The 27,858-nt window shown below is 40.3% G+C and overlaps 1 protein-coding gene across 1 annotated transcript in view; it reads left to right on the top strand.

The window, feature by feature from the left end:
- Positions 1-27,858, top strand: part of CUX2 (cut like homeobox 2) — a 294,270-nt gene that overhangs the window by 240,060 nt on the left and 26,352 nt on the right. Inside the window, exons 6-9 of the mRNA XM_075178474.1 lie at positions 2,292-2,418; positions 12,224-12,300; positions 13,186-13,252; positions 25,916-25,964. Of these exons, the coding sequence (XP_075034575.1) occupies positions 2,292-2,418; positions 12,224-12,300; positions 13,186-13,252; positions 25,916-25,964 (320 nt within the window). The remainder of the gene's footprint in view (positions 1-2,291; positions 2,419-12,223; positions 12,301-13,185; positions 13,253-25,915; positions 25,965-27,858) is intronic.

Below are 27,858 nucleotides of genomic sequence, written 5' to 3'. Positions count from 1 at the left end.
TCATAGTTGGCCTTGCTGTGTAGCTGATACAGAGGTCTGACTTTTAATGAATTAATAGGAAATTCAAGTGAATACTAAAAGGGGACTTAACAATTGAGTAATTGAGAACTTACTATGGGTTGAACTGGTATGAAATTTTTAAAAAAAATGGGGGAGGGGGGATTTAAGGTTTAGATGAAAAGCTAAGTTAAATACCTTTTTTGCAACTTCTCTCAAAATGAAAACTTAGGTCTTATTTATTGCTACTTCAACATATAGTTATTCATTTCATATTTATGGACTCTTATTTTAAGTACTGCAGGGTTAATGCACTCAAGAGTAATAACTTCCATACATGTGATGATGTATTCCTGAGCGATACTTGTCAGGTAAATATAGAGAATAGAGGCGCCACTTACTGTGATACTTTACCAGAACTGGTTACAATAATGGTCTCTCCCACAGTATATACTGAACAGACTACAAATCACAGCTTTTGTGCTTTTAATATAGCCTTATTCACCCTAAGGGTTTTCTCACATAATTGTACCTTTTGGTGTTTAAACATTATTACTATTACATTAATTTATGAGTATAGATTTCAAACTAGTTTCTTTTTCTACGTTACTTACAGCATTTTGTATGTCTTTTTATGTTACTAACCAATTGCTTATGGAATCAAAAGCACATCTAAAATGTATAAAAGGTATTTAAAGTGCTTTTCAAAAGGTTTTTTTTATGATGGTGATTAAGAAAATAAATGTTCACTAACAGTTGTAACATAGAAAATGCAGCATTACAAAAACAGTGCGCACCTGGCACTACTGTATGTATTTGTTCCATTTCAGTCAATAAGTTCTTCTTTTAGATTCTTGGAGAAACAGCAAGGCAGACAAGCCCTAAGAAGTGGGCGTTACCTTTGCACACTTGATATAATTCATTGTATCTGGGCTACCCCAAGCAGTATGGCAGCAGCTGTTGCTGACATGCGGTTGAGCCAGCTACTTTGTGAGGTGGACCAATAGCAGTATATCAGTTTACTAGGAAGTGAGTGTCTGACTGATATCAGTAGCTTCTAGTGCATTCTGATGAATGTTAGTTAGGTCAGTCCAGACAATTGCTACACTTGTCAGGGGCGCACCCCAAAAAAACCCAAAAAAACAACCTGCAAGAGAGCAGCAGCTCCGTTTCGGCAGCACTGTACTATACAGCAGCCGTGGCGCTGTCAAAGAAGCCTCTGCGGCGGCTGCTGTATAGTACAGTGCTGCTATGTGGGGCACTTCATTAGCGGAGGGGAGGGGTTTCTGGAAACCCCCCTGCGTGCGCCCCTGCTTGTGCTAATTTACAAAGCGTACTGAAGGGGGGTCTATTTAACATATCATTTTTTTCATAAATAACTGCATTTTTAAGTTTAGCTAACATTTATTAATAGGGCATCGCAGCAGATATCTTATTTTTATCAAAATCCTGTCCCCATAAATGTCTATGGGGACTGCTATGTAACAAGCAATAAAAAGCCAGACGTATGGTAATGTACGCCAGTTCAGGCTGGCGCACATTACTGTATGTGTAAATCTTCTGGTCTACTCTATGGGGAGAGCACTGTGGTAGAGGGATCCTCGGATCCCTAACTGCACTGTGTGTAGGTGGCACGTGCCTGTTAAATTCTACTCAACAACCGCAGCTATCATTATAGCATATTTTAATAATTGTTTAATACTTAAATGTGATAAGTTACTTTGCACTTGGCGATAGCAGGAATAGTGTGGAATAAGTACTATGCACACATCTATCAAATGTTTTTTTTGCTTTTTTATGTTTGAATATTGTAAAAACTCCAGAGCAACAGAAATGCTTTGTAATTTGCTTCATCATAGGTATTACTTTAATAAAAAAAAAAAAAAAACTATGTCAAAAGGGTCAGCAGATCACAGTTTATTGCAGACTTAATGAATGCTGGTAAGGGTTGAAAGTGCATTGTCCTCTTGTTCATAGAGTCCCTGAGCTGGTTCTCAGGCATTCCAGCCACTAGGAGCCAGGCGTGATTCAGTCAGCTTGGTAGTGATTGTAACACAGGCAGGAAGCTGCCACTTTCACAGGCTTCAGGCTAAACTCACAATTTCACATCCAGCTGTGACGCTCAAACACCATTGACCTGTGGATCTCCTACTGACTGTATTAACTCTCTAGCTTACATTTAAAAACGAATCACTAGTTTTATACCCATGTTTGTGGCTGTGGGCTAGTAGGAGAGGCATTCACTCTTTTGCAGGGCTGTCATGCTGCTTCTGTGAATTTTTTTTCACCCACAGAGAGAAAAGAGGGAACTAGTCCAGTTGGGATCCCGCTGCAGAGGGAGGAAGCCTGGCACAACAGCATTAACAGCAAACTATTCTCGGTGGACACCTTTCAGCAGAGAAACGAAGCAGAAAGTGAAAAGTACGTGAGTAGCAATCAGTTTCTATGCAATGATTTTTATATGCAGGTGTTAATGTTAACTACCCACCAGCAGTGAGAGTGTTAAATAGATTGTGGCTGTTAATACTGGAAAGGCTTTATAGAACTATCATGTTAAACCTGCTGTAACTAGAATAATTATTACCACACTTTATTATAATAGCATGTAGTACAGGTATACCATACAGTGACAAACTGACAAAATTGAAGTTTTGTAATGTGGTTTGTGCTAGAACATGGAGTTAAAATGATAAAAGCACACTGTTTTGTGTATGACTTTTTAGGTAAAAGCTTACTGCCATTTATAGTTTACCAGACATTGGTGTGTTTTAGACTAATGTTTCTCATATATTTTACCATTCAAAGGTCTTTGTGAATAGTTAACTAGATGGTGTGGACTATCGTCTTGGTCTAGGAATTTCAGGACTCTGTACCAATGTTACTATGGAGAATAACAGAACCATGGACCAGCATGTTGAGAAAAAGTGGAGTTTGTGGCTTCACCTTGTATAAAATGCAAGAATACCAACAATTAACTTATTTTTGTATATAAACCATGGTAAAACACATTGTTCAGTGGTACTCTACTTTTAAACAGTACTGCAGTTTAAAGTCAAAGTGTTAACTTCCCCACTCCTTTACAGACAACAGGAGTTAATCCCACATATTTATGATCGTGCCCTGATTAAATGTGATGCAGGTCAAAAAGCTGTCACATTACTGAATGAATGAATCAACCAATCCCCACTGTGCATTTCCGCAAAGCAAGTCTGCCCAGCTGTCAGTCATCTGCTTGCCTAGTTAGTGTATCAACACCTCCTAATGTGGCAACCTGCTGCAGAGGGGAAGAGCGCATGATGGACATACTTTATTAAGTAGAAACATTCGTTATTTCATGTATATCATGCAACTCAGTAATGTACAACATTTACTATAAATTAATGCCAAATAGTGGTTTGTTTTCCTTTTAAGCTTGTATGATTTGAAATACAGGTATCTCAGATTTATCCATGATCACTATTGGACAACAGTAAAAAGCTCCATTAACAAATGATAGAAATTTATGCTTATTTAAAAATAGTACAAGAACTTGGAGAATACAATGAACTTATATCTCTTTGTAAAGATTTGTAATGTATTGTGTGTGGGTGTGAAAGCATTTATTAAACCTGTCGCTCACCAGCAGTTATAAAGTACTATCTGCGGACAGATCTCGCCTAGGGAGTCATAGATTGGCCAACGCTACATGTTATGTGATCCACATACTGCTAAAGTGGCATGTAAGATCCTTAATGATCAATAGCATCCACTTAACAAGATGTGGCCATGATGTATCCAGTAGTTGGCCTAGTATGAGTACTGTGTTTTCATGTACTCTGTAACTCCTACCCCAAAAATAGGTTACGAATCAGATTTCCTAGTTTCTGCAAATCCATTTAGTTCTGGAACACCACATAAAGATAATATTTTGAAATATGGGGCTGCTAAGAAAGACTAGTTATATAGTTAATAACCTCATTATGATGGCTCTCTGAATAGCAGGAGTACCATTGTTTTACTCACAGAACAGTACTTACACTGTTATTTCATATCACATCTTCCTTTGAACAAGAGAACCCTTAAAGATATCCCATTAACATAATGGAGTCCTTTGAAAACAATATATAATTTATACTACATTAGCTTTATTTCACATTGTTTTATACTACCAGTGGGTCTCAGATGTTCATTAGCTGGAGTGATGCACCAGGTATTAAGGACTACCAATCTACATCCTTGAGAATTGTTGAGTAGCTGTCAGGGCCATTTTGGTTCATGATCTGTATCATTGTATCATTGTTACACTTGCTTGTATACACCAAGTGTATTGGGCTAAAGATCTATAAACCTTAAGCTTGCAGCAAAATGGTCCCTGGACATTCTGTGAGGAGCATACCACTGCAAAAACCATGTATGGCCCAAGTACATAGGAGTGGACAGAACATAAATCTGCTCTATATAGCGTACCATACCAAGGATGAATGAATAGTTTTGGCAGGTTGGACAGACATAGTGAATTATATCCAGTAATATAGGATATAAAGCAAAACACACTTCACATGGGTATTCATAGTAGTGGACTCCATGGCTAATTGATTAACTACGTCATTTAGAAGTTAGATTTTAGTTGGAATAGTGAGGTGCATCTGCAGAAGGGATGTCACTAATGGGATGTCACTACTCGCATCATTTTGGAGGCCAAAATGATGCTATTTGTGATGAATCGTGCAATAGAGGCTCCCATCTTGCCCACCTGATTAGGAAGTGGACAGGATGCAGGAGGATTGCCTGCTCTCCTACCTGGAACTCGGGAGTCTCCCAGACAATCGTTTGATTATATGTATTCTAAACATATCTGATTCATAGGGAGAAATTCTAATAGACGTCAGATTCTGTACCACATTGGCGGCAATGTGCGCATTGAGGTGATGTGTGTCTGAACCTCACAGCTAGTTGAATTTTCCCCATAGTTGGAAAACAGTGGCCATGTCAGCACTGTGGCAACAGGAGTTAGACTGGTTGACAGTGTTCCTCACTAGGGTAATGCAATAGCATGGGTCCATGTCCAATAGTGTGTCTGCTGCTGTGATGCAGTGGAGCTCAACTAAAAGGAGTGTTCCCAGCTATCAGGAGTATTTGACCAGCCTCACAGAGGTGTGATCAGTCCATGGCATTAAGTTTATTTTTTTCTATCGGTACTTGTACGCCACTGTAACTCCCCAGCGCTGCACAGATTCTTCTACTTGACTGCTCAAGTGGAAGTATCGATACGCTACAGTGCCGACCAAATGATTTACAAGTGGCAAATAAAAAAAAAAAAGCTTTATAAAAAATCCCCTAAATATGCGGAAACCTTGTGGCGCCCAACAAATAAATGATAATAAATGATGATAATAATAATAATCTTTATTTTATATACTATCTCATGCCTAAACTCCCACCGGTCGGCTACCTCTCTTTCTCATCCCTTCTTCCCTTCTCCCCCTTCCTCCCGTCTCTCCGTCTCATCCATGTATCTGTCTGTCTTCCCCTCCCTTTAGATTGTTCGCTCCTTTGAGCAGGGCTCTCCTACCTTCTGTTTCCATCACTTTTAACTGCGCTCTCCAGCTACTCAGCTCACCTCCTCTCAGTCCCTCTGCCCTCTGTCTCCTCTCGCTTCTCTCTGCTCCCCTCAGTGACTCTCAACCTGTCATCCGTGCCCACCCTCTTGGGCCATAGTTACCTGCCTGTACTCACTTTTCCCCTCCCTCCCTCTCTTCCATGCTGTGCCTGAGCCCCCAGAGTTATAGTGCTTACTGTTACTTGTACTGTGCTGTTTCGCCTTGTACTGTGCCATTGTTTGTCCTTGTACGGCGCTACGGATACTTTGTGGCGCCCTATAAATAAAAATTAATAATAATAATAATAATATACTCTGCAATACTATTTTAATCCTAAAATATAAACAATAATATATTTATAATAAGAGTAATATATAAAAAATATTAAGGTTTTTGTAATCTTTCTTTTTCTCTCTCTCTGGTATGCTCTCTTCTGATGTCTCCAGTGCAGCTACTAAAGTGGTGCAGGGAGACCAGCTTAGTCTGCAAGGGGAGAATGGTGGCAGGTGAGGTATGGCAGTAGGGGATATCTGACAGAAAGGAGAAGAAATGTGTTGGCGTATGGGATGACTGACAACAGGGACCTGTGTGGCAGATGGTGTGTCTGGCAGCATGGAGCGGGATTGTGGCAGAATGGTGTATGGTAGTAAGGAGGGGATTGTAGCAAATGGGGTATCTGACATTAGGGAGGGAAGTAGACTGTCAGTAACGGGGCTGCAGGGACCAGCTCCATTACTGACAGTGACCCTAACCATTACTGTCAGAATCAGTGCACAACATTAGAACCACTGACAACTGAACTGAAAAACATTGATTATCTCGTTACAATGGCACCTGTCAAAGGGTTGGATATATTAGACAGTAAGTGAACAGTCAGTTCTTGAAGTTGATGTGTTGAAAGGAGGAAACATGTAAGGATCTGACCAAAACTTCAGGTCTTGTGGGTTGTTCCCGATATGCAGTGGTTAGTACCTACCAAAAGTGGTCCAAGGAAGGACAGCTGGTGAACCGGCGACAGGGTCATGAACGCCCAAGGCTCATTGATGCGTGTTTGGTGTGAAGGCTAGCCTGTTCAGTTCAATCCCACAGAAGAACTACCATAGCACAAATTGCTGAAAAGGTTTAATGATGGCTATGATACAAAGGTGTCAGAACATACAGTGCATCGGAGCTTGCTGAGTGGTGTTCTGCATAGCCACATATATGCCAGTGCCCATGCTAACCCCTGTCCACAGCCGAAAGTGCCTATAGTGGGCACGTGAGCGCCAAAACCAGACCATGGTGCAATAAAAAAAGGTAGCCTGGTCTGATAAATTAAGTTTTCTTTAACATCATGTGGAAGGCTGGGTGCATATGTCATTTACCTGGGGAAGAGATGGCACCAGGATGCACTATGGGAAGAAGGCAAGTCAGCGGAAGCTGTGTGATGCTCTGGGCAATGTTCTGCTGGGAAACCTTGGGTCCTGGCATTCATGTGAATGTTACTTTGACACGTACCACCTACCTTAACATTGTTGCAGACCATGAACACTTTTTCATGGCAATGGTATTCCCTGATACACTGCATGTTAATGGTAACCCCTTTTCACAATAATACGTTCACAGAGATTAAGGACAATGCTTTGGATTAGATGTTTTCCATTTGGACTTTGCAGACTAATAATTAATATGACCAGTATATCCTCTGTATCCAAATCTTCATTGACGCCTTATATAATAAATCATTATTTAATACTTATTCAACTAATAACTGGTTTGTATGTGCTAGCAGTGAAATGCAAACAGTGCTTAAATTAAATACCTGGAGATGATTAATGCAGAGAGCTAGGGGACTGACACATGCAACATGGTAAGTAAATAGAGTAGGAGTTCATTAAAATGTGTTTGAGTAGGGAGGCAGTAGAAGAGTGAGAGTTGTGGAACTACATGCTTAGATCACCGTTGCTGGGATTGGGGTAGCTTTGAACTTGGACTGTCAGAATCTTAAGGTAAAAAAGAGCTTTGTAAAGTGAACTTTTTCTGTGGTACATTTTTCTTTAACTAGTAAATAATGTTTTTCTATATAATTTTCTTGGGGGTGAGAATGTAATCAGTGGTTGAAGTAGAAATTTAGAAGTGATGGTATGTAAGATATAAGTGAATGGAATTTGACTGTTCCACAATGAAGGCACTTTGACCACAGATCCTATTTGATATTAAGGACCCAGTTGTATGTTTCTTATGTATGCGTGATGGATGAATTATTTTCAAATAGTTGGATATCTAAGTGTTTTAGAAATTTGAGTGCAGTTTATTTTATTTTCTAATTTTCTGCCAAGTTTTAAAGAGCTGTATCTAGCATAGTAGTGAGCATCATGACATTACATTTGCAGAAACGCATCATATCATGTTATGAAGTGTCCATACTGCTAAACCAATAGTTTATCCAATGACTGTCAAGTCAAGCTGGTCACAAGACGTTATCAATTTTTTCATTTGCAGTAACCTGCTATATAAACTATATGAATACACTGCTCTCTATGACCTCTGAATCACTAGAATGGCCTGATGTGACTATTTTGAGGCCACCTGTAGGTCACCACTGCTTTTTCTGTGTCGAACCAGTAGGTCAGTGATGGGTAATAGGCCACTCTAGGGCCGCTGCGATCCTCCAATCCTCCACCTGCAACCCCAGATCTTTTACTGGTTTATTGTCAGTTTTGCCTGCTGATATATTGTTACAGATTGGCGTCTCTTTCTTTGATTAAATGTATTGATCTAACTTCTTACTGAGATTAAGGGCAATGTGAGGCCCTTTTGAAGGTTATAGGAGCCCCTGAAGTATTTCAGGTCTCCCACCACTGAACTAGGTAGTCAGTCATTTCTATATGAAAACTTTCCAAGATTGTCACATAATGTTAGTGGAATTACAGACAGTTATCTTGATGGTTTTACTAGATACTTGCAGCCTCTAATGTGAAATGCTATCAATTTCTATCCTTTCTGAAAGGCTTAGTAAAATAATTTGCATGCCTTTAAATTGTCATTGAATTGAATAAGATGCTGGCAAGGTATATATTTACATCACATAAATGGATAAAGATAGATAAGAAAAGATTTGTGTGACATGCACCTTACACCACAGCTTATTTATCTCACTATTTGTAGACACGTGAACCAAGTGATTGTATATGTGGTCAATGGTCCATTCTCATCCTGCTTATCATTATAGTTGTCCCAACCACCTGTAAACATAAAAGAGAATAGCTCTCGGAGTTCAAATACATATTCACTTTGTGTCTTATGTATTCTAAATCGCAAAGTCAGTGTTATCCTGGGTACATGCTACAAATTTGTCAGCTGACTATTGGGTCGAGCAATAAACGTCCGTTTTGACCGATAACGCATTAGTGTGTACACTTGCATGATGAACAACAGTCATTCCAAAGTACCGATCGTCGTTTCATTTGCTTGTTCAGCAGAATTATAAATCTCGTTCCAATCCTGTAGTGTATACGAAATCACGACCAACTGCCGATAGTTCCTCAAACGGCGACTCCATTCTGGGCGTGTATATTTAAATTTATGATGTTGTCACGTGGTGCGATGTGAAAACGTCAATCAAATGGGAATAATGTGGCTTTAACGGAGAAGCAATAATAAACCGGTTTTACATGCTCCATATGACATTTATGTGTTCCTGTATGCAAGTGTATATAACATTCTTGACATGTGAAAATACTTATTCTCAATAAAGTATCATTTATTTCCTGATGTGACAGGTGTCCATGTATTTGATTTAGTATTATATGTAATTATTTTTTTAAATACAGTGGCATAATAGTCATACATTTTATGTGTATTGATTGTACATAATATGGCCATTAAAAACTATATGTGTAGTAAACTTCCGAGTAGGAATCAATTTATATAGATGTTTATTGATAAGGCACCTTGCATAAATGTACACCAGCATCCACCCTGTCTGAAATTCTTGAAGTCATTAGAGTTATTGTCCCGTATCTCCTGTAACAGGAGCATATGAGAAAAAGAGTCTCTTCTCTGGAACCATTCTTTGGTCTAACAGGCCTGATTCCTTCTCTTTCTTTCCCTTCAGGTCTGTGCTTGCTGTGTTCTTTCCATAGTGACTAGCCACAGACCACAAGCTTGCTCTTGTTCAGTTGTGGCCATTATATTTAAGTAAACTGTGGTAAATGTGCAGTTGTGAACAAATGTACACTATACACAAAGATGTGGTATACAATGAATGGCGAGGACGTATTTCCTTTTCTGGAATCTGAGCTTGTGGGAGTTTTTGCCAGTGATGTTCAGCCTTTTATTTAAATTTATTTAGCATATTGCTGCAGGGAGGCCAAATATCATTTCAGTGTGTACGGAGTGATAATCTTTTGTGCAGACGTTATGACTGACAAAAATTGCTGACCAGACGGTTAATCGTGCAAAAATAATGTAAACCATGTATAGTGTGTACGCGTGAATCGGCCGTCTGATCGGAACTTCAGTCGTAGGTACAACCATTGTAGAGAAGACTTTCTTCTGTTGCACCACTTACTATCAGGTACAAAACGGCTTCTTGATGCATCGTCGGCACGAGAAGTGTTTGTCGGAAACTTCATGGATTATCTTCGTTTATATAGCGCCAAATTACCTAGCGCTGTACAGAGAATATTTGTCATTCACATCAATCCCTGCCCCAGTCGAGCTACACTCACATGGACACACACACTAATGCCCAATTTAGTCAGCGGGCAGTTAACCTACCAGTACGTTTTTGGAGTGTGGGAGGCAAATTCAGCATTTATTGGAAACCTAAACATGCAAACACTGGGAGAACATACAGACTCCACACAGATAGGACCATGGTCGGGAATCTCTCATTACTCCAGCGCTGTTGAGCATAATCGCTACTAATTGTGTTACCATGGATTGGTTTTCCATGGCTGAGCAGCTGCACACAAGCCTCAACTCACCATGTGCAATGCTAAATATCGACTGGAGTGTAGTACACAGTGGAAATGTATTCTCTGAAGTGATTAATCATGCTTCACCATCCAGCAATCTGACGGACGGATCTGGGTTTGCTAGATGCCAGGAGAACCCTTCCTACCCAAATGCATACTGCCAACTATAAAGTTTGATGGAGGAGGAATAATGGTGTGTGGCTGTTTTTTTTCATGGTTTGACCACCTCTTAGTCCAAGTGAAGGCACGTTTTAATGCTACAGCATACAATGTCATTCTAGAGAACTGTGTGCTTCCAACTTTGTGGCAACAGTTTTAGCATGGCAATGCCTCCGTGCACAAAGCGAGGTCCATCAAAAAATGGTTTCCCAAGTTTAGTGTGGAAGAACTTGACTAGTCTGCACAGAGCCCTGACCTCAACCCCATCAAACACCTTTGGTTTGAATTGAAACGTCTAGTACAGGGGTCGGCAACCCCTGGCACACGTGCCAGATGTAGCACACAGACCACTTTTGTCTGGCACACCGAGCTCTGCAGCTGCCTCACTAAAGCACCCGAAGACTGCTGAAACGGAGCTGCTAGTATTATGATATTAGCATCAAAAAATAAGACGTAATTAAATGTAAAAAATATATACATACATATACACAACTGGCACATCTGGGCTTGACTAGATTTTAGCTGGCACACTGATTAATAAAAAAGGTTGCCCCCTGTTCTAGTATGAGTCGGGCCTTATAGCTCAAACATCAGTGCCCGGCCTCACTAATACTCTTGTGGCTGAATGGATGTGAATCCTTGTAGCTATATTCGAAAATCTAGTGGAAAACCTTCTCAGAAGAGTGGAGGCAGTTATAACAGCAACAGGGGAATCAACTCTGTATTAAATCCCATGGTTTTGCAATGAGGCTCAACAAGTACATATGGATGCGATGTTCGGGTGTGTGCATATTTTTGACCATGTAGTGTATGATAGGCCAAACTCTTATGTATATAGGCTTTCTTTTGAATGGTAGAACAGGCTTCCCCTGCAGTTGCTTGGTTTATATATTAATAAGCTGCCATAGTTCAGTTGTACCTTCTGTTATATCTGAAAGTACGTCAATATTTGACTAAAGACATTGCCAATTGAAGGCTTACTGGTGTGGCCCTAGTTAATTGACAAACACATTAATGAGTTGTCTCTTTCCTCTGCATACCTGTACGTTCATTCATTATATTGTGACCACGCCCTTGACAGGCTCCTTCCAGTCTTCATAATTTAGGACATATTCCTCTGCAGTGCAGCATTCGTTACATTGTGTAAGGGATCTCAGTCCAGCAATGGCAGCTTTATACAATGGCTCCACCAAACTCTCTGAATTAGATGACTTTGCTATGTTGGTATCTTTCAACGTTCTCTATATTATGAGGTCTAGTAAATAAAAGGCAGACTGTCAAATAATCAGTATGCAGCATGGAAACATTGAATATTCATGGGTGACATATTCAACAAGAGTAACTAAGTATTATTAAGCAGTAAGCAAACTTTTATAAGAATGCTGTCCCAGGAGAATTTGTAAAAGGGTCTTGAAATTACTTGTTATTTGTAATTTAAATATGTTGAAGGTCACTTGAAGCCTTTCTACTTTCCTTTATTTACTTACCTTGTCTCAGTGATAACTGATGTGCTTGTTATTTCCACAGAGGGTTACAGGAAGCACAGATTACTTTGGCAGTCAGACTTGGTGAGGCTGAAGAGAAGATCAAGGTTCTTCATTCAGGTCAGTGTAAAACATTTATGAACTTGATATATTTATACATATTATTTTAGGGAATAAGCTCTTATACTGAGATTTGACACAAAATACATTACTGTAGCCAGCAAGAAGACAACTCCTTTGTTTCTCTACATTATCTATGTTTGGAGAGCTTTACTAATTTAGGCACTCAGTGCTGTGGAAAGTTTTGATCTTCTAAAGTATACTTACATTTAATTAAGAAACCCAAATAAGCATGTACCAGTGTTTTGACCAGTCTCCTTCACATAGCAGAGGTACCCAGTGTATGCAGCTTATCAGTTTGCCAGGACCCAGGGACATCACTGAGGCAGTTTCCTGACTAATGTTTGAGGCCTAGTATACCTTCTAGCAGTACTGGTTCCAAGTGAATTGATAGGCTAAATTCCAATTAGTATTAATTCACCCCACTAAATGTTTTCTTATGACCTATATTTCACTGTATTATGTAATGTATTTATAACACCCACATCTGTGGCTGGGAATAGAAATAACATGGTATTTTGCAATAATCATCTCAATCCTTCACCTTTCCCTAAGCTACTTCTCCCATGATACATGGATAGCCCTTGAGAATCTTGGGACATGTAGTTCAGCAAATAGTTACCGATCTCTGCTACACATGAGCCTTGGGTTTTGTAACAAACCTCATTGGCTTCACTGTTGGGGCTGTTGGTCAAAAACAAACTTTTTGTCCTGTTTAATATTCACACACAGAATCAGAGACAGATGTGACAAAAGGTAAAATTAATGTCCTGTCATTTTGTATCCCGTTGGCTCTTGAAATAGAATTTTGCTGTTTGACCTGGTTATTAATCTCTTTCCGAATTGGAAAAGCAGACAGTTTCATGCCATGCTTCTGTTGTGCAGCACTGAAGACAACACAGAGGGAGCTGCTTGACCTGCGGTGTCAATATGATAAGGAGACAGCGTCTAAGTAAGTTCTATATTGTGTTTGTCTGCAAGAAACAAGCTCTGTGTTTACCTCCAGCATTAAGTGTTTAACACGCAGCACTTCTCACTCATGGAATCTGTATTTGTCATGGAGAGGCTGGTAGATGAGTGAAATGACCTACTTTATTATACTGTAAGGATCAGCCATATTGAAAGGTCACCTGGTATTTGTGTTGGCAAAAGCTGGACAGCATGATGAAGTTATCAGGCTGCACTGTGTATTGTAGGCGTATATTTTTTGCAAAGCAGAAACTGGCGAGTCTAAGAAACTAACTGTTTATTTTCATTGCTGTTGGTATCAACAGATATAGAATTAAAATAATTATTTATATACTTAGTATTGTTAGAAACTTGCAGTACTGTAGATTTTCATACACGTCAATACGAGATCTCTTATCCAGAAACCTCCCGAAAGTCTTTAAAACAAAAAATACTTGGCCCAGTGCTTAGTGGCAGGGCCAAAGGAAGCGATCCGAGGCCCCAGCCCCGCCTACTTCACTAGGAAGTGGGCAGGAAGGGGGAGGATGGGCTGCCCTCCCAGGAGTCCGGGAGAACTACCCAAAATTGAGGAATCTACCAGACATTCTGGGAGAGTAGGAAAGTATGACCCATAAGTAGACAGGGACTACTCAAGGCAGTGTGGGGAAAGACAAATTCATTTTCATATGTAATTTAGTATAATTTAGGTAGAATGTCCCAAGATAATAGACCATACCTGTAGTTTGGAAGACTGTTTTATTTACATTGCTTTGCCACAACATCGCCCAAATCTTGTTTTTCATGTTGAGAAATCCTTATACAGGCTACACGATGCATTGGTATATTGATGCAGGTTGTAAAGCCGACTTACTTACTAGCTAAACCTATCTATTAGCAATTACAGATGTGCCATCATTTGCAAAAATGAATACTTCATCTCTCTCAATCATGTTTTTGGATCCTCTTTACAATCCACATTTTTCAGACCATGCTAACAAGGTGGAATAATGTAATATAAACATACTAGGAAACGTGGCTCAGCACCTGCCATTGTACTACAACTCCCAGCAGGCCATATTTTATTTTGATGATTTAGTGATTTTTTTTTTGCTAAACCAATCCAAAACCATTTATCTGTGTAGTTTCCCAGATAATAACAGTTGAATAAATTCTCTTGATGATAATCTCACACTCAGTTTCAAGTGTTAAAATGTTAACGAAGAGATAAGTGGACAGTACTTCCTTCCAAAAACAATCCCTGGGTTGATTAGGTTTTGAAGTGGGGAATCCTATAAGATCACACCGTGAGGTGGTTCTGGCATGTCTCCCAGTCTCTGTGTTCAGGAACCTGGCAGCTGTTTTTATCTGAATGGAATTCTGACATGGCGAATGATTCAGTCTGTCTTACCATCAGAAGAAGCCAGACCAAGGGTCAGCTGGATTTACATTAGACCTAATAATGTTTGATAGATTGTCCCCTCAGCACAGTTATACATGGCATGAATAAGATTTTCTGCTGTGCTTTAACACACTGGATGATGAAATTTTTTTAGATTATAGTCAGCTGTTTCTATATCAGGATAATAGCATTATCAGCCATGTACATGTAGAGGCTGTACGGAGCATTGGTGGGGTTCGGATTGGCATGTTACTCTATACAAAGAGTATTGTTAGGCTGTGTACTTAAAGCTACTATAGAGGGCAGGATTTAACTATTAAATTGTTACTGCAGCATAATGTTATTTCAGCACAGAAACAGTTCTCAATCAGCAGTACACTAAAACTCATAACATGGAAGTATATACAATTGGCACACTTATTGAGGCCACATGAACTGCGAGTGGCAGTCATTAACTAAATTGGATGATACCCTACCATTCTTTGCTTTGACTGTGCATCAGGATCACATGTGACGTAGACTGGGGAAATTTTAGTGCAGTTAGGTGACTACACAGAGGCTGATAACTGTTATCCTCCATCCTCATTTTCCAACATGTCCAATAATGACATGACTGACTTTGAAACCTTATATATATTATTATACATATAATATCCTCCAGTAACAATGTTAATGGTGTGTACATTTTGTTCTTTATGGATTTTATCAACCACCTTCGGACAGCCACTGCAATTTAGAAACCAAAATCATTTGAGTCATTTTCTTTAAGATATTTAAAAATATTCATACATCTTTTGTTTCTGCAAAGTTTAATTTGTGTTAGTTGTGAGTATTATTACCTCCTCCCCCCAATTTAAAGTGTTTTTTGTTTTGTTTTTTCAGATGTTGGAATTTGAGAGGGGGGAAGTTTTTCTACTTTTGATTGAAAAATTAAATATTTTGATATGTTGAGATTAGAAACATTGTATTTGTAGTTGTTTACTATTACTTTTACAATTCCCCCCATTAAAGAGAGCCCCTCTGCAGTGGTCAGAAAGCAAAGCATTCTACTAACGCATTACTAAGACATCATTAAGGCAGTATTGCAATACGTGCAACTGGGAGCATTAGCACAGCCATATCCGCACTGCAGTATATAGATAGATAGATACAGTGCAATCTCAGGGGACTATACATCATCTAATGTAGCTCATAGGTTTAGTGCTCATGTCACTCCCTGGTGTGTATTGTGAGGTATTATTGGAAGTATAGTCCAGTACTGTAACTACAGACATGCCAAGTAAAATGCTTGTGGTTGATCCTCTGAGCATGATTGATACAGAACTGATCAATTCCTAAAGAGTCAGTGAAATGGAACAGTGCGGGCGATCTAAACACAGTGCTCTAGTATACTTTTAACACACAAGCACAGCTGCTGCTCTGGGAGGACGAAAGCAGTAGATTAAATTAAAACAATGTCTTGACTTCATTTAATGTACATTTGCTGGTGGTTATTTTAATTGGTGTGGTGCCATCCTTTTTTACGAGTTTGGAACATCCTCTGCACCCCTTTTGGCTCCATCCAGTACTGCAGGCTGCCAAATGTCACAGCTGTTGGTGTGGTTTGCCAGTCTTACTAACACACAGCAACACATTTCCTTTTCACATTACACAACAGTGGGAGAACACTTAATCTTATTACACCAAAGCAGATGTTCTTTGATAATTTGATCGCTTTTCCTTACCTAGATGTGCTGTAAATAATTTTCTCTTTGATGTGGATTTGAAGAAATTTGTGTGCACAATATGAACGTTAATCTAGATGGTCACAAGTTAACCTCCTCGGTACCAGAGCAAGCAATACAGTATTTCATCTTATTGTGCCACTGTGATTATAACTATATATAACCTATTTCTCAGTAAAGTAGCTTAGGTTTAATTATTCGCTTGATCTGTCTAAATAGGAAAAGTTGAGTAGATTCTGCTGGGCTCTTATAACAATGCAGAAACAGCCCTTCCCCAACATTGAAATAAGATATAATAGTATAACACAGTGGTTCCCAAACTTTTCTCAGTTCGAGGGACCCATAGGATCTCCATAATTACTGAGCTGTCCTGTTTTTTTAAGCAGTTGGGTCAAAATAATATAATAAGTGTTTAGGTCAGGACAGAAATACTTAAGTTGTTTACAAAAATAATACATATAAATCCAAGGATGTGCCCCTTGTCACTTTTGTCCCTCAATCATCACACTGTGCCCCTTCATTGTCATTTTTGTCCCTCCATCATCACACTGTGCCCCTTCATAGTAACACTGTGCCCCTTTATTGTCACTTTAGTCCCTTCATATTAACACTGTGCCCCTTCACGATATCACATGTGCCCCTTTATCAGTTTACCTTGGTTTATACTGTCCCTTACATCCTTCATTCATTTTCTTACCCTTTACTTTCCCTTTTTTCTTCTGTTTTCTCTTCGGTCTTCTTTTCTTCTGGCTCCTCACTCTGCCACTCTTCACTGAAAATGTCGGGCATGATGACGCCCAACTTTCAGTGCAAACAGAGCACAGAGGAGGGTGCCATGTAAGTATTTTTTTGGGCCGGCCGACAGACAAGTAGGGGATGGCAAGCAGAGGGGAACGCCTGGCGCCCCACCCGCCTTGTTTACCCTGCTCACCGCTGGCCATAATATTGGCACCCCTGTGAGATCACAGCGGCACCCCAGGGAGCTGTGTCATTTGGAAACCACTAGTATAACATAAACAGGGCCTACTATTAAACATTTTTTACTGCTTTTTCAATTCCCATTTTGATTGTGTTCTAGAACACACAAGAACATGAGATGCAATGCAGAATAAAAACACTGAAATAAAAACTGAAACATTTCCGTTAATAACATGCTTCTGTATATGCATCCTTTTATTAATAGAATGCACTAAAACACTTGTGTGGTTGCAACATAATGTTTTTTTGTGCAATATGGAATGTTTTCAAACATAGAGTAAAGCTCTGCACTGGATTACTCTGTGCAGGGCAGAAAATATAGATTTTGTAGAATATTTACGCATATGTTTATATATGTAGCAAATGTAAGTATTGTGGGGAAGATCAAAGGATTTCCCCTATGTAAATCCTACTTTTGCCTTGAAGGGAATTGTAGGTTAAATTACAGGAAAGGTGAACAAGCCTTACATAACCAATATTGCAGAAACAGATGTGAAATAAAACTACAATAACTCAGAACATTTATATAGGCCAGTACATACCATGTGGTTTATTTATATAGACCAGTACATACCATGTGGTTTATTTATATAGACCAGTACATACCATTCACAAACTGGGCACATTTGTATATCACATGTGCTAGCACAGCAATGGCCAACAGACGGCCCTTCCGAGCCTTCGGACTGAGATTAAAGTAATCACTGTGATGTAATGTAGTATATACATTTCCAGTATACTTTTTTCTTAGCGCTCAACAAACATACATTCAGTCTCAAAAACAGTTTGTATGTATATCAACCTTATAAATGAATAAACTATTTGACATGCAGCAATGGACTATCAAGTATGCAAACAGTGCCCACTCCTGGAGATAATGTAATGTCTTCTGTATGATCTAATAAGGTTTATTTACAGTTGTTTATTCCATAAGCAGTGTCAGAACTGTACACCGTGTAGACTCTGACACCAAGAGGGTTCCATTTTCCTGTGACAGTCCATACTACACTGACCAGCCATTGTACCCTTTCTTGTGCCAGTCAATAACTGTAGTGATCATTGTGAATCCTCTACATAAGTCTGTGCCTAGTTTTTTCCAATTGCCCATTATAACTCGTTCTTCTGTATCTGAGTAGAGTATCAGTTGTGTATTGGCTTTTATCTTATTTTGATCTTGTCTGAACTTAACCTCTTCTATTATATGCTGGTCAATAAATAGGTGTAAAAGGGTGAAGAAGTGAAATTGGTTGCATGGATTTGGTGCAAATGGCAAGCAACCCAAGCTTTGTAGAATACAGCTGAAGTGGGTAGCAACAAGCTATATTACAGGCAGAAGCATAATAATCTGGCTAGGAGGAAGTAGAGGGGACTGACTTAAATAGGATGCCGAGCTAGAGAATTAGGTAAAGCTAAATATCTGTCAAAATATACTGAATACAAGGCTGGGAAAATGAGCTGTCCAACAGCTAGGATAACTCAATAAAGCTGTGGTGTCTGTTCCTTTTATCTTTTTAGCTGACTACAAGTATCACCTACTTTTTGTACTAATTCCGGGCTCCCTTTCTTAACCTCAGTAGCAACCACTCTGAGCAGCTTACCTGTTGTCCATTCTACCCTAAAGGGAAATGAGTGACGATCATGCTATGCTAAGGTCCCATGTGTTCCCCATGGTTTTATTTATTCTGTGACATGTCATTTACTTTGTAATCTGGTCATGCATTTCCCACGTCCACCTATCCCTCTTTGCTTTTAAATAGTCCCTTTTTGTGTTTAGCATTGCAATCCCCATATTATAGTTTATTGAATGTGATAAATTTACTTTTATGCATTTTATTGTTATTATTCTAACGTATGTAGTGTCAATCATACTATGCAGCGCTATACACAGAATATGTAATCATTCACACCTGTCCCTACCTGATTGGAGCTTACATTTACTACCACACACGCACACTCGCTGTGAGGCAGCAATGCCAACCATTGTGCTGCCCGTGGTGCATTGTTTTCAGTTTTTCAACAGAGAATAAAGACCTAAAAGAAAAAGAGCAACTGTCACACGCCGCACTCCCGCTGTCCGGGGCCGCGACCTGCAAGTGGAAGCCGCAAAGTTCATATTCCCTTGCGGGAATCACTGGTGAACACCTTTCGCTTGTTAGACTCCGCGCCTCTAGCCGAAGTCACGTCAATTCCAGTGAACCACCAGGATCCAGTTGTCCCTCGTTGGAACCGTGACAGCAACATCCTAGCATAAGCAGCAAAAAAACTAAAATAAAAATAATCACAAATCATATAGCCAGGTTAAAAATATATACAATCAACTATTAATATAACACCACAAAATATCAACTAAAACTGGCACATTATTAAACTGGAACAGAGGAGAAAAACTGGTATATACTGTACTTGGGTCCTATGAAGGGGCTTCCAAGGCCCTACTTGCTAAATTTAGCCAATCAATGTTCTCAGGTTTTGTCAAAAAGTGCAGAAGAGTCTGGTATGATAGCCTGGGTAAGTTAGAAATCCACAATCGGCAGTCCCAATGAGCTTATCTATCTGCGTTAGAGCTATTGCGAATGCTCGATAAAATTGATCAAATTTTGTAACAATGAAGCATTCATCATACTAAACCCTATCAGCATCTAACTGAAGTTAAGGAACAAAGCATTGCCGAGTGTATTTTAATCATTTGAGCCTTTCATTTCTCTTATTAGTAACTGTTAAATCTACCTGTAACCACTCTATTGTATGCTGCACATAACACCCTGTATATATTCACAGAAGATGCATTCATTTCAAAATATCCTTGTATATTTGTGTCCCATCGGTAAGTTGTGTCTTTTATTTTTGCAAACGGGAATCATTAAGATGCCAGGTTGATTGAAGGTAGAAGGCCCGTGCATAATTAAGCATTAGTATTCGCCTTTTAATAGTGGAGTTAAATCCTTGAACATTATGCGCAATAAAACTAACTGCAATAGAATACACGCAAATCAACCCATTTATGTATGTTTTGGAGCTTGACATAATAGACATCTTAATAATTGAAAAGTCTCCTCCTCCTCTGCTCCAGTTAAGTACAACAAATGGAAAACTCCACAATACCACTGAATAAGAGTGCTTATAATAATCTTCATAATGAAATACAAATAATTTGTATAAAACCAATTATGGTAGTATAGTAGTGGGTACACTGCACAGTATACAAAAACTGCATATGGCTCGCTGTTCATATCTGTAGATTACCAAACAGGTCTAGGAAAGATTATTCCGATTACAGATCATAGATTCAGGTTACTTGTGCTGAGGTTATTTGCCTAGGGAAGGTAATGTTAACGAATCTCTGTGACAGGGAGATGACTTGGTAGAGATATGTGCTGTAGATGGGACTTTTGGATTATGAAAGGTCTTAACATTGTAGAACACTGTAACCCTATATAGCAAGTTATATCCCATTATATTGTGCAATCAACTTTAAAGAGTATCCCCAGTGATATTGGAGTGTGACAGGTTTAAGCCTACCTCAAGTTTGGAGTTGTGCTAGAGACAAGTCTACGAAGATTTGGAGGGGAACGTCCTCTAAGCTGGGCAGTTTATCTCAGGTGGCTCACAGAATTGGTCCTTTACTACCATATCTCGTAGGCGTCCATCTGATTTTGGTATAAAAGCCATATTTGCATGATCCCTCTCATAAGATGCCGCTGACAGACCAAGGAGCAGAGGCTGAAATAGCGGTGTATAGTATATAGTTTCAGGTATGCCTTGCAGTCTGAGATTACATCACAGAGATATGTTCCACTCTCTCATTTTATCCTCCCCCCCCCACTACCTGCCCCCTGGATCCCATCCCCTCCCACCTTCTTCGCTCCCTTTCCCCCACCACCTGCTCCCACCTCGCTCACCTCTTTAATCTCTCCCTCTCCACTGGCATCTTCCCCTCCTCCTTCAAACATGCTCTCGTATCCCCCATTCTTAAGAAACCTAATCTCGACCCCACTTCTCTCTCGAACTATCGCCCCATATCTCTTCTCCCTTTTGCCTCCAAAATTCTTGAGAGGCTCGTCTGCAGCCGTCTCACCTCCTACCTTTCTGAATACTCCCTCCTTGATCCTCTCCAGTCTGGTTTCCGCCCCCTCCACTCCACTGAAACTGCCCTGGCTAAAGTCACCAATGACCTCCTCTCTGCAAAAGCCAGGGGCCACTTCTCCCTTCTCATCCTCCTTGACGTCTCTGCAGCCTTTGACACCGTTGACCACCCCCTCCTCCTTCACACCCTCCAGTCTTTCGGCCTCTCCGGCCCAGTCCTGTCCTGGTTCACCTCTTACCTTACTCACCGTTCCTTCTCTGTCACCACCTCTGGGTCTCTCTCCCCCCCATCCAACCTTCCAGTCGGGGTCCCTCAGGGCTCTGTTCTGGGACCCTTACTCTTCTCTCTATACACCTCCTTCCTGGGTGAACTCATCAGCTCCTTCGGCTTCAGCTACCACCTTTACGCTGATGACACTCAACTATACCTCTCCTCTCCTGATCTCTCTCCCTCCCTCCTCTCTAGGGTGTCCGCCTGCCTCTCTGCCATCTCCTCCTGGATGTCCTCTCGATTCCTCAAACTTAACCTTGCCAAAACTGAGCTCATAGTTTTTCCTCCCTCTCATACCCCATCCCCTTCTGACCTCTCCATCACTGTCGACAACACCTCTATCTCCCCTGTCCCCCAACTTCGCTGCCTTGGTGTCATCCTCGACTCCTCTCTCTCCTTTGGCCCCCACATCCTCTCTCTTGCTAAATCCTGCCGCTTCCAGCTGCGCAACATCGCTCGCATCCGGCCCTTCCTCTCCCATGATGCCACCAAATGCCTTATCCACTCTCTGATCATCTCCCGCCTGGACTACTGCAACCTCCTCCTCACTGGCCTCCCCCACTCTCATCTCGATCCCCTTCGATCCGTCCTTAACGCTGCAGCTAGGCTTATTTTCCTCTCTCGCCGCTCCTCTTTTATCTCCCCCCTCTACCTAACCCTTCACTGGCTCCCATTCCCCTTCAGAATCCTCTTTAAGCTCCTCACACTCACCTACAAGGCCCTCGCCAACTCCACTGCGCCCTACATCTCCACCCTCCTCTCTATTCATGCTCCATCCCGCCCTCTCCGTTCTGCCTCTGACCGTCGCCTCTCTTCCCCCCTTATAACCTCCTCCCACGCGCGTATCCAAGACTTCGCCCGCGCTGCCCCCCTCCACTGGAACAAGCTCCCTCCCTCCATCAGAACTTCCCCTAATCTGTCCAGCTTCAAACGGGCCCTAAAAACCCACCTTTTTCTTAAAGCCTTTCTGTCTCCCACTTAACTTCCTACCTTATCTTCTGCCTCTGTCCCCCTACTCTCCCTCTCTCCCCTGCGTCTCTCTGTCTGTCCACCCCTCCCCTTAGATTGTACGCTCCTCTGAGCAGGGCTTCTCTCCTCCTGTTTCCACCACTTCTAACTCTGCTCTCCAGCTACTTAGCCCTCCTCCTCAAAGGTCCTCCACCCCACGTCCACTTTCGCTCCCTCCTCCCCCCTGGGGGTCTCCCTGTCTTCCGCGCCCCCCTTCTTGGGCCCCGTCGTTTTCGAATCCTCCCTCCCCCTTCCCCGCCCTCTCTAGCTGTGCATTGAGCGTACTGAGTTGCTGTGTTTACTGTACTGTGCTGTCTCCCATTGTATTGTGATTTTGTTTGTCTCTGTACGGCGCTGCGGATGCCTTGTAGCGCCTTATAAATAAATATTAATAATAATAATAATAATATGTTGTCCACATCTTAACAGGCTTCCTTGACCAAAGTTTGAAGGTCATGTACATCTTTTTTGAAGTGCATAATATGCATCCACATCGTACAGTTTAGACTAATTGATCTATCTGATATTTGCAATCTCTATTCATAAACTGCAGTGTTCACATTGCTTTGGAGGTTTTGTTTCATTGTCATGAGATACGCTTTTAGATAAAATAACCTTTGTGGAAAGCGGTGTGCTTGCCAGGACAAGGTCCCCAATTTTCCCCACCAATTCATCCACCTTCAGTGGCCATTCCATCTGCTGGCTCACAGCTTTTGAAAGGGTCACTAATCTCCTTATTTGGCTGTCACGAACACCCCAGCCTGTCTCAGATACAGCAATCTGAACAACTGGTCGTGATTGGTGTTACTTTAGTTAATTAACACCATTTCTGCTACCACAAAGGATTTATTATGGTGTCCTTATGTTCACCAGAACCACTTATTAATGTTTCACACTTAAAATACATACATATGTAGCATGAGTCTCCCTGGGCTTCTTAACTTCAGAAAGAATCACAGAGCATACGCTAGATTAAATTTATTTAATCTGAAAAATGTCTCCAAGGCTTAATTACAAAAATTAATAACAAGACATACAATATGTTGCACAGATGAGTTTCAGAAAATATATTAGGAAGTTACTTACTAGTTAAGACCTAATGTGTGAGGGAACACAGTTGAGAAGGATGGGACATTTCAGTCTTGATAGACCCCCTCAAAGAAATGAACACTGTACTACTGATACAAGGGATTTTAAAACCATTTCTTGTTGGCTCTTCACCCCTCACCTTAGGAATTTTATTTTCACCTAAATTAGATGGATGCCCAAAATGACACAGAGCTTTCAAGGTAAATTATGGATGTCCTGAGACCTGGCATTTCACAAGACCTGAGTTCACCTCTGCTCCTTTGGCCTGGCTAAGTCTAACTCGTCTGCACACACAAACTACTCAGAGATCTTATCTGTCTCTGAGCCTGGCTACTTTCACAAGACCATTGACACTTGCCTAGGTCAGACTCAGGTCAGTTAACAAAATACACTTTGAAAGGTTACATAAAATATTCAGAGTGTTATACATAAATTCAACAGAAAATAACAATCAGTCATTAGATATACTAAATTTCGTCACATTGGCGTCTTCTGTTGTTTCTGAGGAATCATCATTATTCTGAGCACCAGAGCAGCTTTGTTAGGGTGAGCTAATGTAGATCTCTAACAAAGGTTTTCAAGGCCTCCAGGTAACGGGAGTTCATCAAGCAACCAACCATTTCTGTCAAGCACCGACCATACTTCATTTACTGTTTTGCATTTTAAATACTGCTTCTCAGTAAATGTTAACTTTTCCTGAAAATTATGTTGGTAAGAATTGCTACAAACATGCAGAAAAACTGGAATTTTATTGTACCTGTGGTCAGTACTGAAACACAGGGACATTTCCAGAGATACATCTCTAAAACCTAGTACTGTCCCTGGATATTGGGGGCAGTTGGCAATGATGCACTTCGTTGTGAATACACTAAATATATCTGTTTTATAACAAATATATTGTATATTTAGCTATTTGAAATGTCTAAGCCCATTAAGTCCATCTAATAAAATCCAAATGTGTGGATCCAATTGAAGGCAAACAAAACCCTTTTTTTATTTTCTTCATTCCATAAATGGCAACAATCTTAATTTATGTTCTTTACTAATTTATATACTTAGCAATTCTTGCAATATTAGCTTACAATCCATTTGTAAAACCTGACTATCCAGTCTAAGCTTATAGTAAGTCGTGTGTGTATGTGTATATATATATATATATATATATATATATATATATATATATATATATATATATATATATTGTTATGTGCGTATTGTCGCTAACCAATAACGATTGTCGAACCTCGATTTGTGTTTGCAACGCACAAAGATTTATTCGCAATAAGTAGAGTAATATGCTCAAGCGAAGTAATAATAAATACAGCCGTTACTTATCGCAGGCGCTCTGGATCCAGTGTGCAGTCATTCAATCCTGAAGTCTCGGGACAAGATGTCTGAACACTAGATGTGAAGCTGCTGCTTATATACACACAGAAATACAGTAATACAATGAAGATGGTATAGCTTGCATCTATTGGTCCAGGTCTCAGGAAGGTCCAAGGGGTTGTCAATCATTGGCTAGTTCATCCTAAGGAATCCAAAGGAGGGGGTCATCTCTCTCCAGGGGGTATGCTCTGCTCTTCCCGCCAAGATTCCTTAGTCTTAAGTAGTTCATAATTCCCTATCATTCATAACTTGTGTATGCACTCTGCGATTCCTTCGCAGAGTGAACCAAACAGTAGGAAATGTAAAGAGGTTTATTATGATACCACATATGATATGATTCCTTCAACCTGTTCCGTATATTTCACTAATATGCATGTAACTTTAATATAACACATAACTACTACTATATTTCGACATAACTGACTGTGTTGCAACTACCATTAATGTGTACTATTTTATTAGTATGCGTGTTTGTGCGAATGTATGGTAAAAGACCAATTATTGTTGCTGCCACGTGTAGTGGATGCGTACGCCCTTTCACGCCGTAGCGTGCCCTTGTACGACATAGCGTACCATACGCATCTTTTCAGACAAAGACAACCAAGTTTGCTCGACTTTAATTGAAATGACTTTATCCAATTTGCTGACTTCGACGATATATATAATGTAAAATAGAGTTATGAATGTACAAGGAAAATGTTTACAGTCCCTGTGATTACTTTTCTTTAGGGCCGATGAAGTAGGCATGATAATGACCAATCTTCAGAAAGCTCATCGGGTAAGTAGAAGTCTTCTGTACTACATATAACTTGTGGCTGCATATGATTTCACATTTAATATTTGGTGCATGGTATGTTGGGTAACTATGTTCACTTCCTAACTTAAAGTAGTTCAGTACTTCAAGATCAAAGTTAGAAAAGCATATCTCAAATGGCGTACAGGCTCGGTTGTTCATTTTTAGCATGTCAGAGATTTTTCTGGATACATAATATTTCTGGAGAACATTATACATTTCTGACAGTATACATTCCTATACAAAATACAAAAAAAAAGCAGGAGTTTGGCTCGCCAGGGTTCAGTAATCCTGGCACTGCATCTTTCTATAGGGACAAACATCACATGGCCAAATAAACTTCATTAGAAGGGGTGTTATCATACTTTTGGCCAATTCAGCCACACCCATTGCTAACCGTTGCATTAAATCAAGCATTCAGCCAGGCAATCTCCATAATCAAACAGCAGTAGAATGGGTCATACTGAAGAGCTCAGTGACTTTTAATATGGCACTGTTGTAGGATACCACATTTCCAACAAGTCATTCTGTTCTGTTGCCCTGCTGGAGCTGCCCCAGTCAACTGTAAGTGCTGTTATTGTGAAGTGGAAATATTTAGGAACAATAACAGCTCTGTCATGAAGCTGTAAGCTTGAGTGGCCAGCTCCCAACATGGAACCACGATTTCTGCAACACATAGCACATAAAAATCCTCTGTTCTCATTTACAATACTGAATACCAGGTTCCAAATTGCCTCTGGAAGCAATATCAGTACAAGAACTGTTCGTCGGGAACTTCATGGATTGGATTTCTATGGCCAAGCAGTTGCACACAAGCCTCAGATAACCATGTCCAATGCCAAATGCCAAACATTGAAAGGAGTGGTATAAAGCACATCGCCATTGGACTCTAGAACAGTAGAAATGTGTTCTATGGAGAGACGATTCACGCTTGGCATCTGACGGACGAATCTGAGTTTGGCAGATGCCAAGAGAATGCTTCCTGCTCGAATGAGTACTGCCAACTCTAAAGTTTGTCAGAGTGGGAATAATGGTCTGGGGCTGAGTTTCAGTCAAGGGAATTCTAAATTCTACAGCATACAAGGACATTCTAGAGAATTATGTTTTTCCAAATTTGTGGCAAAGGTTTGGAGAAGGCCCTTTCCTGTTTCAACATGACAGTGTCCCCATACACAAATTTATCAAAATTAGTTTCACAAGTTTGGTGTGGAAAAACATTATTGACCTGCACAGAGCCCCGACCTCCACCCTATCGAGCACCATTGGGATGAATTGGAATGCTAACAGCAAGCCAGGCATGATCACCTGGCATAAGTGCCAGACCTCACGAATGCTCTTCAACATGTGGCTGAATGAATGTGAATCCCCACACCTATCTTGAAAAATCCAGTTCCCAGAAGAGTGGATGCTGGTATAAGGGGGGGGGCAGCAAAAGGGGGGCCAACTCCATATTAATGCTCATGGTTTTGGAGTAAGATGTTAAACAAGCATATATGAATGTAATGTTCAGATGTCCACGTACTTTTAGCCATACAGTGTATACAGTAATATTGCAACTTACTTTAGATTCTATTTCCACATATCTGCATGTGTACATTATCTAGCCATTGAAAAAGTGAGTGACCACGTCCTTGCTTAAGAGCTTAAACTCCAGTTCCTGTTGAATAAAACTGGTGACTGTATGGTATAATGCAGCATAATGAAATTGGGAGGAAAAAATAAGTACCTGCCGAGGAGAGAAAATATGTAATGTATAATTACTTATCACTTTAGTAATACTAATGCAGGACAATACTATTGGTTAAGCACATTTACTATTCATTGTACTTCATGCAGAAAATGTTGCAGTCTTATCGGATAAAACACTAAACTCATAAAC

This window comes from Mixophyes fleayi, chromosome 1 (genome assembly GCF_038048845.1).
Source record: "Mixophyes fleayi isolate aMixFle1 chromosome 1, aMixFle1.hap1, whole genome shotgun sequence".
Taxonomy (NCBI): Eukaryota; Metazoa; Chordata; class Amphibia; order Anura; family Limnodynastidae; genus Mixophyes; species Mixophyes fleayi.
The sequence above is the reverse complement of the archived record's forward strand: the minus strand, read 5'-3'. Positions and strand labels throughout refer to the sequence as shown.